Raw genomic sequence first — 12631 nt, forward strand, 5'->3', positions numbered from 1 at the left:
GAGAGAGAAGAGAAGAGAAGAGAGGGAGGATAAAAAAGAAGTACACGAGCCTCTCGAATCAATCTGGATTAAAGCAATCTTTTTTTTTTTTTTTCTTCGTTCGTTGTTCAGCTCGTTGAAAAGCGAGACGATCGTGACTCGTTCCGGCATTTGCCAACGCGAAATCCAAGGATTCCCTTCCCCGTCGAGGAACTGGGTCAGCTTTTTTTCACGGAACGGGGCCGCGCGATGGAAACGCGCGACCCGTTGTTCCACGCGGATTCATCGATTCAATTGCATTTCACGGCGCATCCTATATCCCCTCGCCACTAATTACTACACCTGAGCCTGATTCATCGCTCGGTTTATGAAAAATACAAGACGCGCGAGAGTGCCTCGTGCGCCGCATCGCTTACGAGAAACCGGAGAGCCTCGGTTAAATGGATGCGTTACATCTTTCTCGCTCTCGTCTCCTCTCGGGGTTCATTCACTTCATTGCGATCGAGCAACCTCCTCCTCCTCCTCCTCTTCTTCTCCTTTTTCCTCGGCCTCTCGCTCGTGCTCCATCCTCTTCCACCTTGCGCACGCGCTCCTTATGTCAGCCGCAGGCGAAACGCGGCTACGAGAAATTCTTCCGCTGTGCAACTCGTGCGTGCACGCGCGCTTCTTGCTTGCTGCTCGGCAGCGAAAACGATACAAATCGACGCCTCGAGAATTTCGCGAATTCCGATCCTTTGTGGTGTCATGATCATAAATCATGATCAATGATTCGAACATTCGAATCCTACGTCGTTGCTCAAATTTCGTACGAGATAGCTTTGCTGCATAGTTTTTGGACGTTTTCGCTTCCAGCAAAGCAACAGGTTTCCGTCTCTCCGATCGATTTTATCGATCGGAACACAAGGGGTGGGTTTGATTTTAGACGCGAGCACGCTTCCTCTTCTTGCGGATTAAACCGAATCGAATCGGTTTCGGCGTTTAGTTTCTTATTTGCGGTTTCACTGTACCGACCGTGCCGCGGTAAATTCTTACCGATCGAGCTAATAGGAACTGTACGTCCGAGTGATATTTCTTTTTCGATTAATCCAGATTAAAATCGATCCGCTCCGCGTGTCGGGTTTTCATCAAACCTCGATTCGATTTGATAATTCTTGCTTATTTATTTATTAAGCGATCGAAGCGATGACTTTAAATCCAAGATAAACTTTAATTCTTTCTTTCTATCTTGATTGCTATCGATCCTTTCTTTATCCCTTGTTATTATTATGTACGTAAAAATTAAAATTCGAAATGGCCAAACAACCAAATCCATCCTAAATCCTAATTATCGCTGCGTTTCTCGAATCGAGAATGTAATTAAACGCGTTAATAGTCGCGATTATTCGAGAGAGAGAAAATTCAAAATTTCAATCAAGAAAATTTATTTTCCGATTCCTCGCTTTATAGCTTTGGAGACTATTAAACAAACTGTTAAACTGTAAGACGCGTGGAAGGCACGCGTGTTCGGTTTAATCGGCGACGAGATGTACCGCTTGTTCCCTCGACTTTCGATCGACGAAAGGCGAACGAAGGCGAGGATTGGCCGAAGATGATGCGCGAAATCTCTCGGTGGCGAGCTCGTTATTTCAAGGAAATCGGGTCAGCCATTGACATTCCGGGCGGGGAGCAAGTGCGCTCTTCTCGCACAATCGCGGTTTCACACTTTGTTCGAGACCTGGTCGGGATTAAGGCCAATGTGGCGATGCGTTATGTAACGAAGATGAACCAGATGCCTCGAGTCGACACGACATGCATATAGGTCTAGGGGAACGAGTGCGTGCCAAACTCCTCTCTTCGTCGTTCTCACTCCAATCGTTGTCCGTGAAAAAAAAAAAAAAAAAAAAAAGAATAATTTAACGCGTAGAAAAGTATCCGAATTGCGCGACGAGCATCTTTAATTTCCCCACGTGAAAGGGGAAAGAATTGATTTTAAAAGCGGATTTTTAAGAGAAATCGAATTTGCATTTGATCGATTTATGGTATGTATATACATATATATATATATAGGACACGGTTACTTCTCTTCTTTCTTGCAAATCATTCGGAAACTCGATTTTATCGCGGATGAAAATGAAACTTGCGACGGATAAAAAGTTGCGATTATCGGTGTTTTAATAATAATAAACGTACAGTACTCAGTTCCTTTCTCATTCAAAGTGTATTATCGAAACGCTTAGAAATCTGATCTGTAACCGAATAAGATTTTATCGAAGTCTGTTTCACCAATCGATATCTCGCTTCCCATCCATTGTTGTTGATGTTTCAACGATATTATCGTTGTCGATATATATATCGATAGTCGCATGTGAACCAGATCCGCGGCGGGAGATGAGCCGGGCAACCAAGGTTAAAGAACACGGTTAACAAACCGTTAACACGATCGTTGGAGCGATCACAAAAGGCCGCGCGACCATTTATACTCCGCTTAAACGGTGATCTCGATTTAACACCGAAGGGAAAGTGGTGAAACCGAACGTGAAGCGAGTCGATCGACTTTCCGGCGTATCGTTCGCCTCCCATTAAAACCCGAGAAACGTAAAGGAGAGCCGTGCACGTTAATTTTCTGCCGGCCGTTGTGCAGCAGTTTGCGTTTAACGATCCCGATATAACCGACGATTCTATTACCGAAAAAAAATATAAAAAGCCCGAAATAAACAAGCCGAACCGTGAAAGGCAACGATGGAATTTTAACGAGGTTTAACGTAACCTTATCGTGACGAATCTCGGGTTTCGAGTTTCGATTTTTTTCCATTAACAGATTTGCACGCGTTAATCATACATGGAAATTTGCCGTGTTCCATCGTTACCGAAGTCGAAAGAGAAAAAAAAAAAAAGAAAGAAAGAAAGAAAAAAGAGAGGAAGAAAAGGAGAAAATGCTCGCGTTAGTTCCACGATCGCTTTCAAAGTATCGTTACTTTGTATGCCGATAAAACGATACCGATTGCGCGCGAATCGTCAAGAAACGCGATTCAATTACGCGTTTCACGATACTTTTCCTCGATCGATCGATCCGCGACAAGAGGCTTCGAGTTTACCTCCGTTTCCGCTTTACTCCGCGGAGGAGTAAGAAGAAGAACGAGAGAACTGGGAGACGTTTCGAATAACTGGACTCGTTTCAATCGCGGCTACTTACTATACGTGTTACGCGTAACTAATTTCCTTATTATGGTTACTGTTATTTAATCGAGGCCCCGTGCGCTCATGGGAAGACCGCATTCTATGCATCCTAGATACGAGGTGAATACCGATCCGTATTTTTTTCTTTCCTTTTCTATTTTTTTTTTTTTTTCCTTTTCGTTTCTTCGTGGTAAATCCATCGAGATAGTAGCGGAGATATAACAGTACAGAGGGATCATTGTGTTGCGCCTGATATCGCGATAAATATAACGAAGAAAGGGGATGGATCGACCATCACCGGTTTCTCATATTTTTTTTTTTTTTTCCGGAAAAAGTGGAACGTAAAATTAAAAGTCTTGGATGGAAAATGATATTCGATTTTCGAATATCGAAGATATTCTGTGATGGCAAGCTGATTTTTTTCATACGTGAAACAGATAATTATATCTATGCTTTTTCGAATTAATGCATTTTCCTTGAGATTTATGATTTTGCGATAACACTTAATATTTATTTGATTAGATCGAGATGGGACGTAATCCCGTTTTTGGAATAAAAGCACGTTGATTTTTAGATCAACGGATATTTTAAACGGAATGAGAATAGGAATAAGAAGCTGAACAACTTTTAGCCGAGTCGATACACCGAGTCTTGGTGCTAATTGATTCATCGAGCCTCGACCAATTTCTCAGTGGACCAAATTAACACACTCTACTGCCTCCTGCTTAGCAAGTCTAAAACGCACATTTGTTCCACGAACATGCCGCAAAGTTCTACATCCCGAGAACATGAAATCATCAACTTTCATTCTTTCATTCGAACCAATTAATCGATCCACATAAACCTCGTAAATATATACTATAACTCGCTAACAACTAATAAATAATTCTTTGTAAAATGCTCTAACATCTTAGATCATTATTCCACAGCGCTGCTATAAAATTCTATTGTACTAAATAATCATTAAAAAAATATCGTTGAAATTGATTTGCAACTAAGACTCAATTCCATCATTCCTACAACGATTCAGATGTCCTCGAGCAACCAAAAATATAAATATAATCGAATATATTTTATTCTCACTAATCAATAAATAATTTTTCGTGAAATCGCTCTAGCATTTTCCTAGATTATTAGAAACTCGAGATCATTATATCACAGCGTTACCTAAAATTCTACTCTACTAAAAAATCATTAAAAAATTATCGTTGAAATTGATTTACAACATGCTAAACTCGATTCCATCATTCCTACAACGATTCTACTTCAGGCGTCCTCGAGCATTCGATTCGTTCTGGATACAATGCAAAAGGTTAGACGGCAAAAGGTGTTACGAAAAATGTCTTACCAAGGTGGATAAACACCCCGTGGCGACGCGCCGCCGGCTCTAATCTGCTCGTTGACGTAACCACTTCTCGGCACGTTCAACGCGGACCTAATGCCCACGCTGGACCCGTCCAACGTCCCCGGTCCCGGTTTCGGGACGTGGCTGCTGCAGTACACCTCCTTATCGTTGATCGTGTGCTGGTTGTTGTAGTAGGTCTTCAGGGTCAGCTTGGTCCCGCATATAGCGCACTTGAAGCAGCCCGCGTGAAAGAAGGTGAAATCCTTCAATGGGCCCACCCTGTCCACCTGGTACACGGTCTGAGAGCACCTCAGACACGTGCTCTCGTAAAAGTTGGGCCGATACATCGTCCTTCCTCGATCAGGATCCTCCTGTTTCACTTCCTGTTTCTCTTCTGCTTGCTTTTTCTTGCTCAGCTGCGCCTCGATGTGGAAGACACTGCGTGCGTCCTTGACAGGGAAGAAGAGGAAGAGTGTTGGTAAGATTGTCTTGCGATTATTATTGTATAATATTTGTATTTAAAAATCTCGCGTGAAACGAGAATCGAGATCATTTGGATGCATCTTGAAAATAAATGCAGGCTGTTGAGCGTAAGAAGCGATGTATCCAATTTAATTATTTTAATTATTTTAATTGCTACACCTACGTATTTCCGGGATTCTATAGTTCGAAAAATAATTTACAATTTAAAGTATAGAGCGTATTGTATTGCTTTATACAATTGTTGATTTTATTAAACAATTAAAATGTTTTAATAAATTCTTTAAGAAGTAGAAAGAAAAAAAATATTCTTCTAAGAGTTATGAATTTATTTTATTTCGCTCTAATTAGTTTTTCGATCGACGTGATCACAGCTTTATTAAAAATACGATAAGTAAAAAATATGATAAGAAAATTAGAAAAAAATGTTCGAATAAAAGTACAAAATCACAAGCGCAACATTTATTCATATCTTTCCACGACAAAGTAAAGGAAGAAAGAGCGTTTCATAAGTCCAAAGATATAACCAGTTAAAACGCGAGCCTTAATTGGCGGTAATTACCACGATGCAAAACGCGTGCACGCGAATCAGACCGCGGCGGTTTCTTAATAATTACCCCTCCAGGATGTTTGAACAAAAGGAGGAAAGGAAAAAAAAAAAAAAGAACGAAAAAAAGGAAAAAGAGAAATAGAAGAAAACGACAGATACCATCTCGATCGAGAAGGATCGATAAACTTGTAAACACGTCAAAGTGTTTATTAAGAATAACCGCATCGCCTAACACTTTCCTACTTCGCTTTTGCAACAAGTCGTTGCCAATACTTTTCATAGTGGGCGATCAGCGAACGGATAATTGCAACAGATTTCACGAGGCTCGCTGGACACCGGCGATTGCCAATATCGGGATTTTCACACGTGCGAACGAAAATATATACGTCCTCGTTAATGCCTCGTTCGATAACCGGTTATCCATCGAGGAATGGAAATCGATATTTTTTCATTCCATCCCGTTTACAGCGTTTCGTGTAGCTCGTACTCAATGTGCTACTATACACCGACGAAAAAGCCAGGACACAATGGAGACACTGTATTAATGATGTGACACCAATTTTTGAATACCCGTCATTAGAAATAATATAATGGATTTGTTGCATTAATGCAATATTTATAAATATTACAAAAATTTCCCGAATAATTTTCAACATTCGTGAAAGAAACTAGGATCACAGGATATATTTGGTATCGCTATTATAGATATATATATATATATATATACACGATATTACGATACTTGAACAATGAAACAAATCTTTATTATTCCATAATTTTCCATTCCTCAATTTTTTTAATAAAAGTTGAACGACTGCATCTCTGTATAATCGCTCGGATTCGACTATACCATATTAATATGGATACAGCGTTTCCAACGATCGTCCCCCTCCCCCAGTTTCTACACTTTATGACAACTTGGAGCTTCGAGAAGGAATTACATAATCGAGTCACGAACATGAGAAAAAAAAGAAAAAAAAAAAAAAGACAGAAAAAAGAACGCGCGTACATCCTCGAATCTTGGCGCGTCCCATTGGAAACTTTCTAAATGAACCGCGTCCGATCTTTTCTAAAATTATTACCTCGGTTTCACCGGTTATTCGCGTAATCGGCCCGAGGTTTCCCTTTTCTTTATAAGAATCCTCGTAACGTACCTCCCTACGAATTCCCTCCATAGCGAGCGACCACAATGGCGGTTACGTCACACCGTTAGCGACCATGCACAACAATACCGTAATAAACGCAGTAGATAGTGCACGTCTCACGCGTCAACGAATACACGGACTTTCCGCCCGTCACGACACGCACTGATTCTTTTTTTCAAGCGGCGCGAGATCGAGAACGGGACGAAAATGGAGAGAAGATGGACACGGATTGGAAAGTTTTTCTCGTGTCGCCGACACGCTCGCTCGTTTCGAGAATTTTTATTTTCGATCAAACGGTCGATGCGGCGAGCCTTTATCAACGTTATTATCCTAGCAAGCAAACCGTACCGTATTCTTTGTGCCACTCGGCCGTGGAGAGGTTCGAAAATATATATATATATATATATAGAGAGAGAAAGAGAGAGAGAGAAACGATATCGTGTCCTGAACAATAGATATTCGATCGTTAGAGGAGTTATCGATCGAGTAGGAAGAGAAGAAAAATAATTGAAAAACGTTGTCAAACTTTGTTATCCAACGTTGATCCGTTTTGATTCGGTATATGGGTCTACCTTGAATTGCGTGCTGTAAGAGAAGGAAGGAATCTTCGATAAAAGTACGATCTGTCTTTTGTTCTCGATTGCGAAGAAAAAGAAGAAAAGGAAAAGAAAAGAAAAGAGATAAAAAGGGGTGTTATTCGTACGAGGATGTTGATCGAATGATACATCGATGAGGAGGTTAATAAGAATTAGAAAGGATTCGAATAAATTTCTTTTTACTCTTTTAACGTGAACTTTCCGAACTTTCGAAATTTAACCGAGGAGATCGTTTACTCGCATGATATTTATCGATTTAACGGAGAAACGGGCTCGATCGATTCGTGACCCACCGGCGTACCGGTAGTCGTAAACGTTTACGGACGCTCGTAAACCGCACCTGCATCCAGTATTTCATTTTTCTACCTTCCCCTCTTCTTCTTTCGTGTCGTTTGAATATAAAAATATCCTTATTTTTCACCATTCGCTAATTGGCAAAAATTCTGCCGCGCAATGATCGGCCGATTTCCCGTCCATTTCAATCATTGCGTATTTACGCAACATCGTAAGAGGAAATCGTTAAACGGTTGCACCGCGTTGAAACGCGAAAACACTTCCGATCGCTCGTCGCTTTTCATTCATTACTCGTGCAATGTGCGAATACGTCATGTTTTTAAATATATAATATTATCATCGATATTACGAAGCGAGTATCGGAATAATTTCTGGCAAAAGTTTGGTACAAACTGTAAGAAACTAATGGAAATTGATGATTAAAAGCAATATTTATTATCTTGTTGCGAAGTGAATGTCAATTTTAAATTTAAATTAAATATCTATTAGAGAGTTAATAGCACAACTCGTGATTGAATACGCGATTATTTATAATTATTAATTATCAAGGAAATAAATAACAAATTTAAATACTTGGACTTTTCTCTCCCTTGTTGTCGACGAAATTCTCTCATATTTTCATCAAAAATCAATAACAGAGAGACGTATATTTAGACGTGTACAGCCAAATCAATATAAATAATTTTAAATTAAATAATAATAATCGATATCCCATCGAGTTCAAAATCCACGCGTTTCTCTCTCTTTCTCTCTGTAGAGAATCCTGCATATCCGATCGAACGATCTTAAATTAAACCAAGCGACGAAAACAATTTTTCAGCTTCTAGCGAGGCCAGCATCCACTGAAAATTCGTGACATCGAGAAAATTATTTATTACATTCCACGCGTCGTTTATCACTCGATAATACCCGCTTGAATACCCGCTTGTCCCCATTCTGGCCCACCTTCTCCTAGGTATTTACGCTCGACACGCACGCATACGTGTCCATGTGCAACGACACACGCTCGATCCCCATACACAACCGCGTGAACACACTCTTATGCGCCACATAACTCCGTTTAACGTTAGAAAAAAGAAAAAAGCGGAGAAGCTTTATCGAGACGAATCGTACACCGATATAATACGACTTGCGTTGCGCGCTCTTTTTCGCATAACGCGGACACAATCGCGGATTAACGGCGGATTCGGTGTTGGAAAAGGCGCGTTTCCGTGTTTGCGACAGTTTGTCCATCTAGTTACTACTTAACGCGCGAAAGTAGCGGGTGAATAGCGGACATTCCATCGAAGCGGGCACATCGAAGGGGCCCGGTACGCGTTACACCACGCTCTATCTCCATCCTCGTTCCACCCTGTGTGACCGATTTCACCGCGGCGGAGAGAGAGAGAGAGAGAGAGAGAATCGGCGCATCAGATTTGTCAAACACGTGTATCGCGCGAGATTACACGAGTAGAAGTGAATCGTCGTGTCTAACCACCATAATACCACTACCAATAATAATCGCGCGAGAAAGATAAATATTACATCGAATGTCGAACCGTACGTTCGTCGATTCGATCAAGTGACAAGAGAATCGAAGCAACGAATAGTTAAAAAAAAAAGAAAAAAAAGTTTGAGCGAGCAAGGCCAGTCCTCCCTCCTTCTCTCCCTCCATCGACGAGAATATTATACTGTAGATCGTAGCGAATACTCACGTTCTCATGCTTCCATGTCCACCAGCTTGGTCCACGAGATACCTCGACACTCGTCCCGATGAGGCTCGAAGAACATCTCTCTCTCTTTCTCTCTCTCTCTCTTTCTCTCTTCACGAGCACCGATTTACTTTCCACGCCTACTATCAGGGATCAAAGAGACACTTGGAGAATAATCGCGCACGGTATCACGCATCCGTCGTACTCCGCTCGTCGCGCCCGTACCAAGCATTGAAATCACCAGGTGCCGATGATCACCTCGTGTCCGCGCGCGCACCGTGTCCTCCGCCTCGAACGAACGGACAAAGAGGAAGAAATTCCAGGAACCAGATCCACCTGGCAGGTAGCCGCGAACGTATATCCTTGCTTCACGGATATCTAACCGAGTGAAACGGAGGCGATGAAAGGCGAGGATCGACGCTGGTCGTGAACGGCTGGTCTCGTCGTGTTCACGATGCGCGCAGAACGATGCCCGTGTAACAACGTATCGAGCTTGGCGCGCGTACGAGAACGTTTTCTGGCACGGTTTTCGTGTGTCCGCCACCTGGAATGAGGTCTCGCCACCAACCGAGGCGGCCACGCGAGAGGTCGAACCTGAATATCGCCACCTGCTTCCTTCGACGTTCCAGGAAGATCTGAGGTGAGAGGGACGGCCATTTTGAGGGACCGTAGCGGCTCTCAGGTGGCGCTATGGTTGGAGAACCGTCGCTGTGCCGGAGTGGGTATCACACTCTTTCACGCGCGCTCACCTGGCGAGGTTCTGTCTTTGTCACCTGTGTGACGATGCACGCATATGATTGTCGAGATGTTGCGTCGATAGAAATCTTTTATATGTACATGTGTATATAAATATAAATATATATATATATATTTTTTCTTGAATTGTTGTGTCTTTTATTTCTCTTTTTTTTTCTTTTTTTTTTTTTTGAAACATTTTCAGTAGATCGATTTTTCGAACAGAACCGGATTTCTCACTGGATTCAACTTGGAACGCGGCCCCCAATTCACTACTTTCGTTCGAGAGACTGATCGATACGCGATGGGGAAAAAAGAAAGCGGAGAACCAGTCTCTTTACCGAGATTGGTGGCCACCGTTTTAGGATATTCTTCGTGATCACTTTTATAAACGTTACTGAGAATGCGTGTCCCTCGACGTGTCGTGCGCGCCATTCGATTTATTGCGACTCTAATGTTTAATTACCGGTGACGCGAAATCGAGATTCTTCTGTGCTCGAACAACGTCATTTTTTGCCTACTTTTTTATGGCCAACTTTCACTGACGCATTGGGAACACGGCCTGTTGGAATGTTAAACTTGAGTCGAGTTAAACGACTGTTAATCTCTCGACGACAATGGGTGGGTTGCGCACCGTCGACAGGTGTGTCACCGATCAAACAATGCTACTCGCGATATTATAGGACACTCGGCGAACGAATTGAGCTTTGTTCGAATAATACGAGGAAGCGTATATAAGATAAAACGGTTCTTAAGAACCGCAATACGAACGATGATCGTCTCGATCGTTTTGTTCTTCAAATCTGCCATTTCGAATCTTTAATTGGCTCTCCCCAAAAAAAACGAATAATAATTGTTCGATAAGAGGAGAAACGCGAGAACGATGATCCTCGATCGTTCGATCTTAACTTTTTTGTTCCATCTTAAATTTACCAAATCTTTAATCACTTTCCCTTCCCTCGTGAGAAACGAAGGCTACCCCGTATAAAAAGTTCCCCTTGATGAATCTCTTACGGTCATAAAGGCGAATCATTAAACTTCCATTAACCAATTCCGACAACCGCTTATGGCCGTTTTCACCTGGCCACCTCGATATCTCGAATGAGATCATTTGGGAGATCAAGTGGGAGGGTTCATAGATATCTTTTTCGTCTGAATGAAAAGGAGAATGTATGTGAATGGCGAATTCGATAAATTATTTAAACGAATTGTTAAAGGCGAGATCTCTCTTTCTTGGCGTGGCTCGGGTCCCAAAGTGACGTGGCGAGCAGTCTCGATTCAGTAAATCGCTCGTAGACCTGTTTCTCTCGTCGTTCTTACGGATTAAAATGGGAGAAGGTGAAAAAGAGAAGAAAAATGGAAGAGGGCGATGGAAATGGAGATAGAGAGGATGAAAAGCTTTCGCGGAGCGTTTCAAAGCCCACGCGAGTTCGAACAGTTTCTACGCACGTGGGAAGTAAGGTATAAGCGATGATGCAATCGTGGGTATAATATAGATGCAAATTTGAACCGGTTAACATGTGATTATACTTTACCGTAGTTAGTTTTTACGACTGTGTTTTAACTCGAATGTCTCATCTTGTTCTTGTTTCCCTTGTTTGTGACAGAAGAATCGCCACAGTTGGATCGTGTGCAGAAATCTTTCCTTTTTAATATTTCTTTTCGAAAAGTAATCGTTTGGATTTGGAATTTTTAATCTTATCAATTATTTAAATTTTTTATCTTTTTGCAAGGAACGATACGAAGCCGATAAATTACATATAAAATTCAAACATCGTTTCGAGAACTTTATTTACGTAGACAACACGCGATATCAATATTGAATTCAAATGCGTTCCGCTTCTTCTAATTAAATCATTGTTTTAAATACGATTGCATTATCGTTATCGGACAAACAATGCTCAGAATTTATTCGTTGCATTTATCGTTGCAAATGAACGAAGGGGACTTTCTTTCATCGATTCATTATGAATATTGTGAATGGTTTATAAATTGAAACGAAGTAACAGAATCAATTTACAAGGATAATCACTCTTAATAAACGGGAAACGAAAATGCAATCAGCGAAATGCCGTTTCAAAGTAGATTCAAATTTATCAGTCGTATAAATTTTTCGTTAATTTCCTGCCTCCGTCCTAAAATCGTTTAAATATAATATAAAATTAATTTCCCCTACCAATATTTTTCGCCCATCGATATTGCGCATTCATCTGATTACACCAATTAAATAAAATAAAATCTACAATTGAATCAATCAACTAATCTTTAACGATCAATTTTTCACCACTCGTTTTGCCAAGTATCACTCATAAAACTTTCTACTCATAAAACGTGACGTATTAAAACGAAGAATTATGCAAAAACGAAAAAGCCATAAATCAACCACAATACCAAACAATGACAAAAAACCTACGTACACCGTTCCACCCTGAAAAAGAAAAAAAGAAAATTTCTGCCCATGGAATATCGCGGTCATCGCGAAGAAGAATCAACATTCCTTCCCAGTGTCTCTCTTTCTCCTTTTTGCTTAAAGAAAAATCACCCAAACGCTTTCAAGACGATCTTCTCCCCTCCGTTTCCCTTCCGTTCGTATCTTCGAAGGAAAAGAAAAAAAAGAAAAAGGAAAAAAAATTTCTGCCCCAATTTCGTCCCGAGGTTTC

The 12631-nt window shown here is 41.2% G+C and overlaps 1 protein-coding gene across 4 annotated transcripts in view; it reads right to left on the reverse strand.

Annotated features, from left to right (window-relative positions):
• Positions 1-12631, reverse strand: part of Hil (peptidase hillarin) — a 33772-nt gene that overhangs the window by 11464 nt on the left and 9677 nt on the right. For 2 of the 4 annotated variants that reach the window (XM_086910540.1, XM_086910539.1), the window contains exons 1-2: positions 9240-9873; positions 4484-4929 (exon numbers count right to left, since the gene is read on the reverse strand). In XM_086910540.1, the coding sequence (XP_086766666.1) occupies positions 4484-4827 (344 nt within the window). In that variant the 5' untranslated portion in view covers positions 4828-4929; positions 9240-9873. Of the gene's footprint in view, positions 1-4483; positions 4930-9239; positions 9874-12631 lie in introns of those variants that run through there. The other 2 variants (XM_086910541.1, XM_086910542.1) reach the window with 2 other exon arrangements.

The sequence above is a fragment of the Apis florea genome, unplaced genomic scaffold (genome assembly GCF_048593485.1).
Source record: "Apis florea isolate Af1SG1 unplaced genomic scaffold, ASM4859348v1 contig_3193_pilon, whole genome shotgun sequence".
Classification (NCBI taxonomy): Eukaryota; Metazoa; Arthropoda; class Insecta; order Hymenoptera; family Apidae; genus Apis; species Apis florea.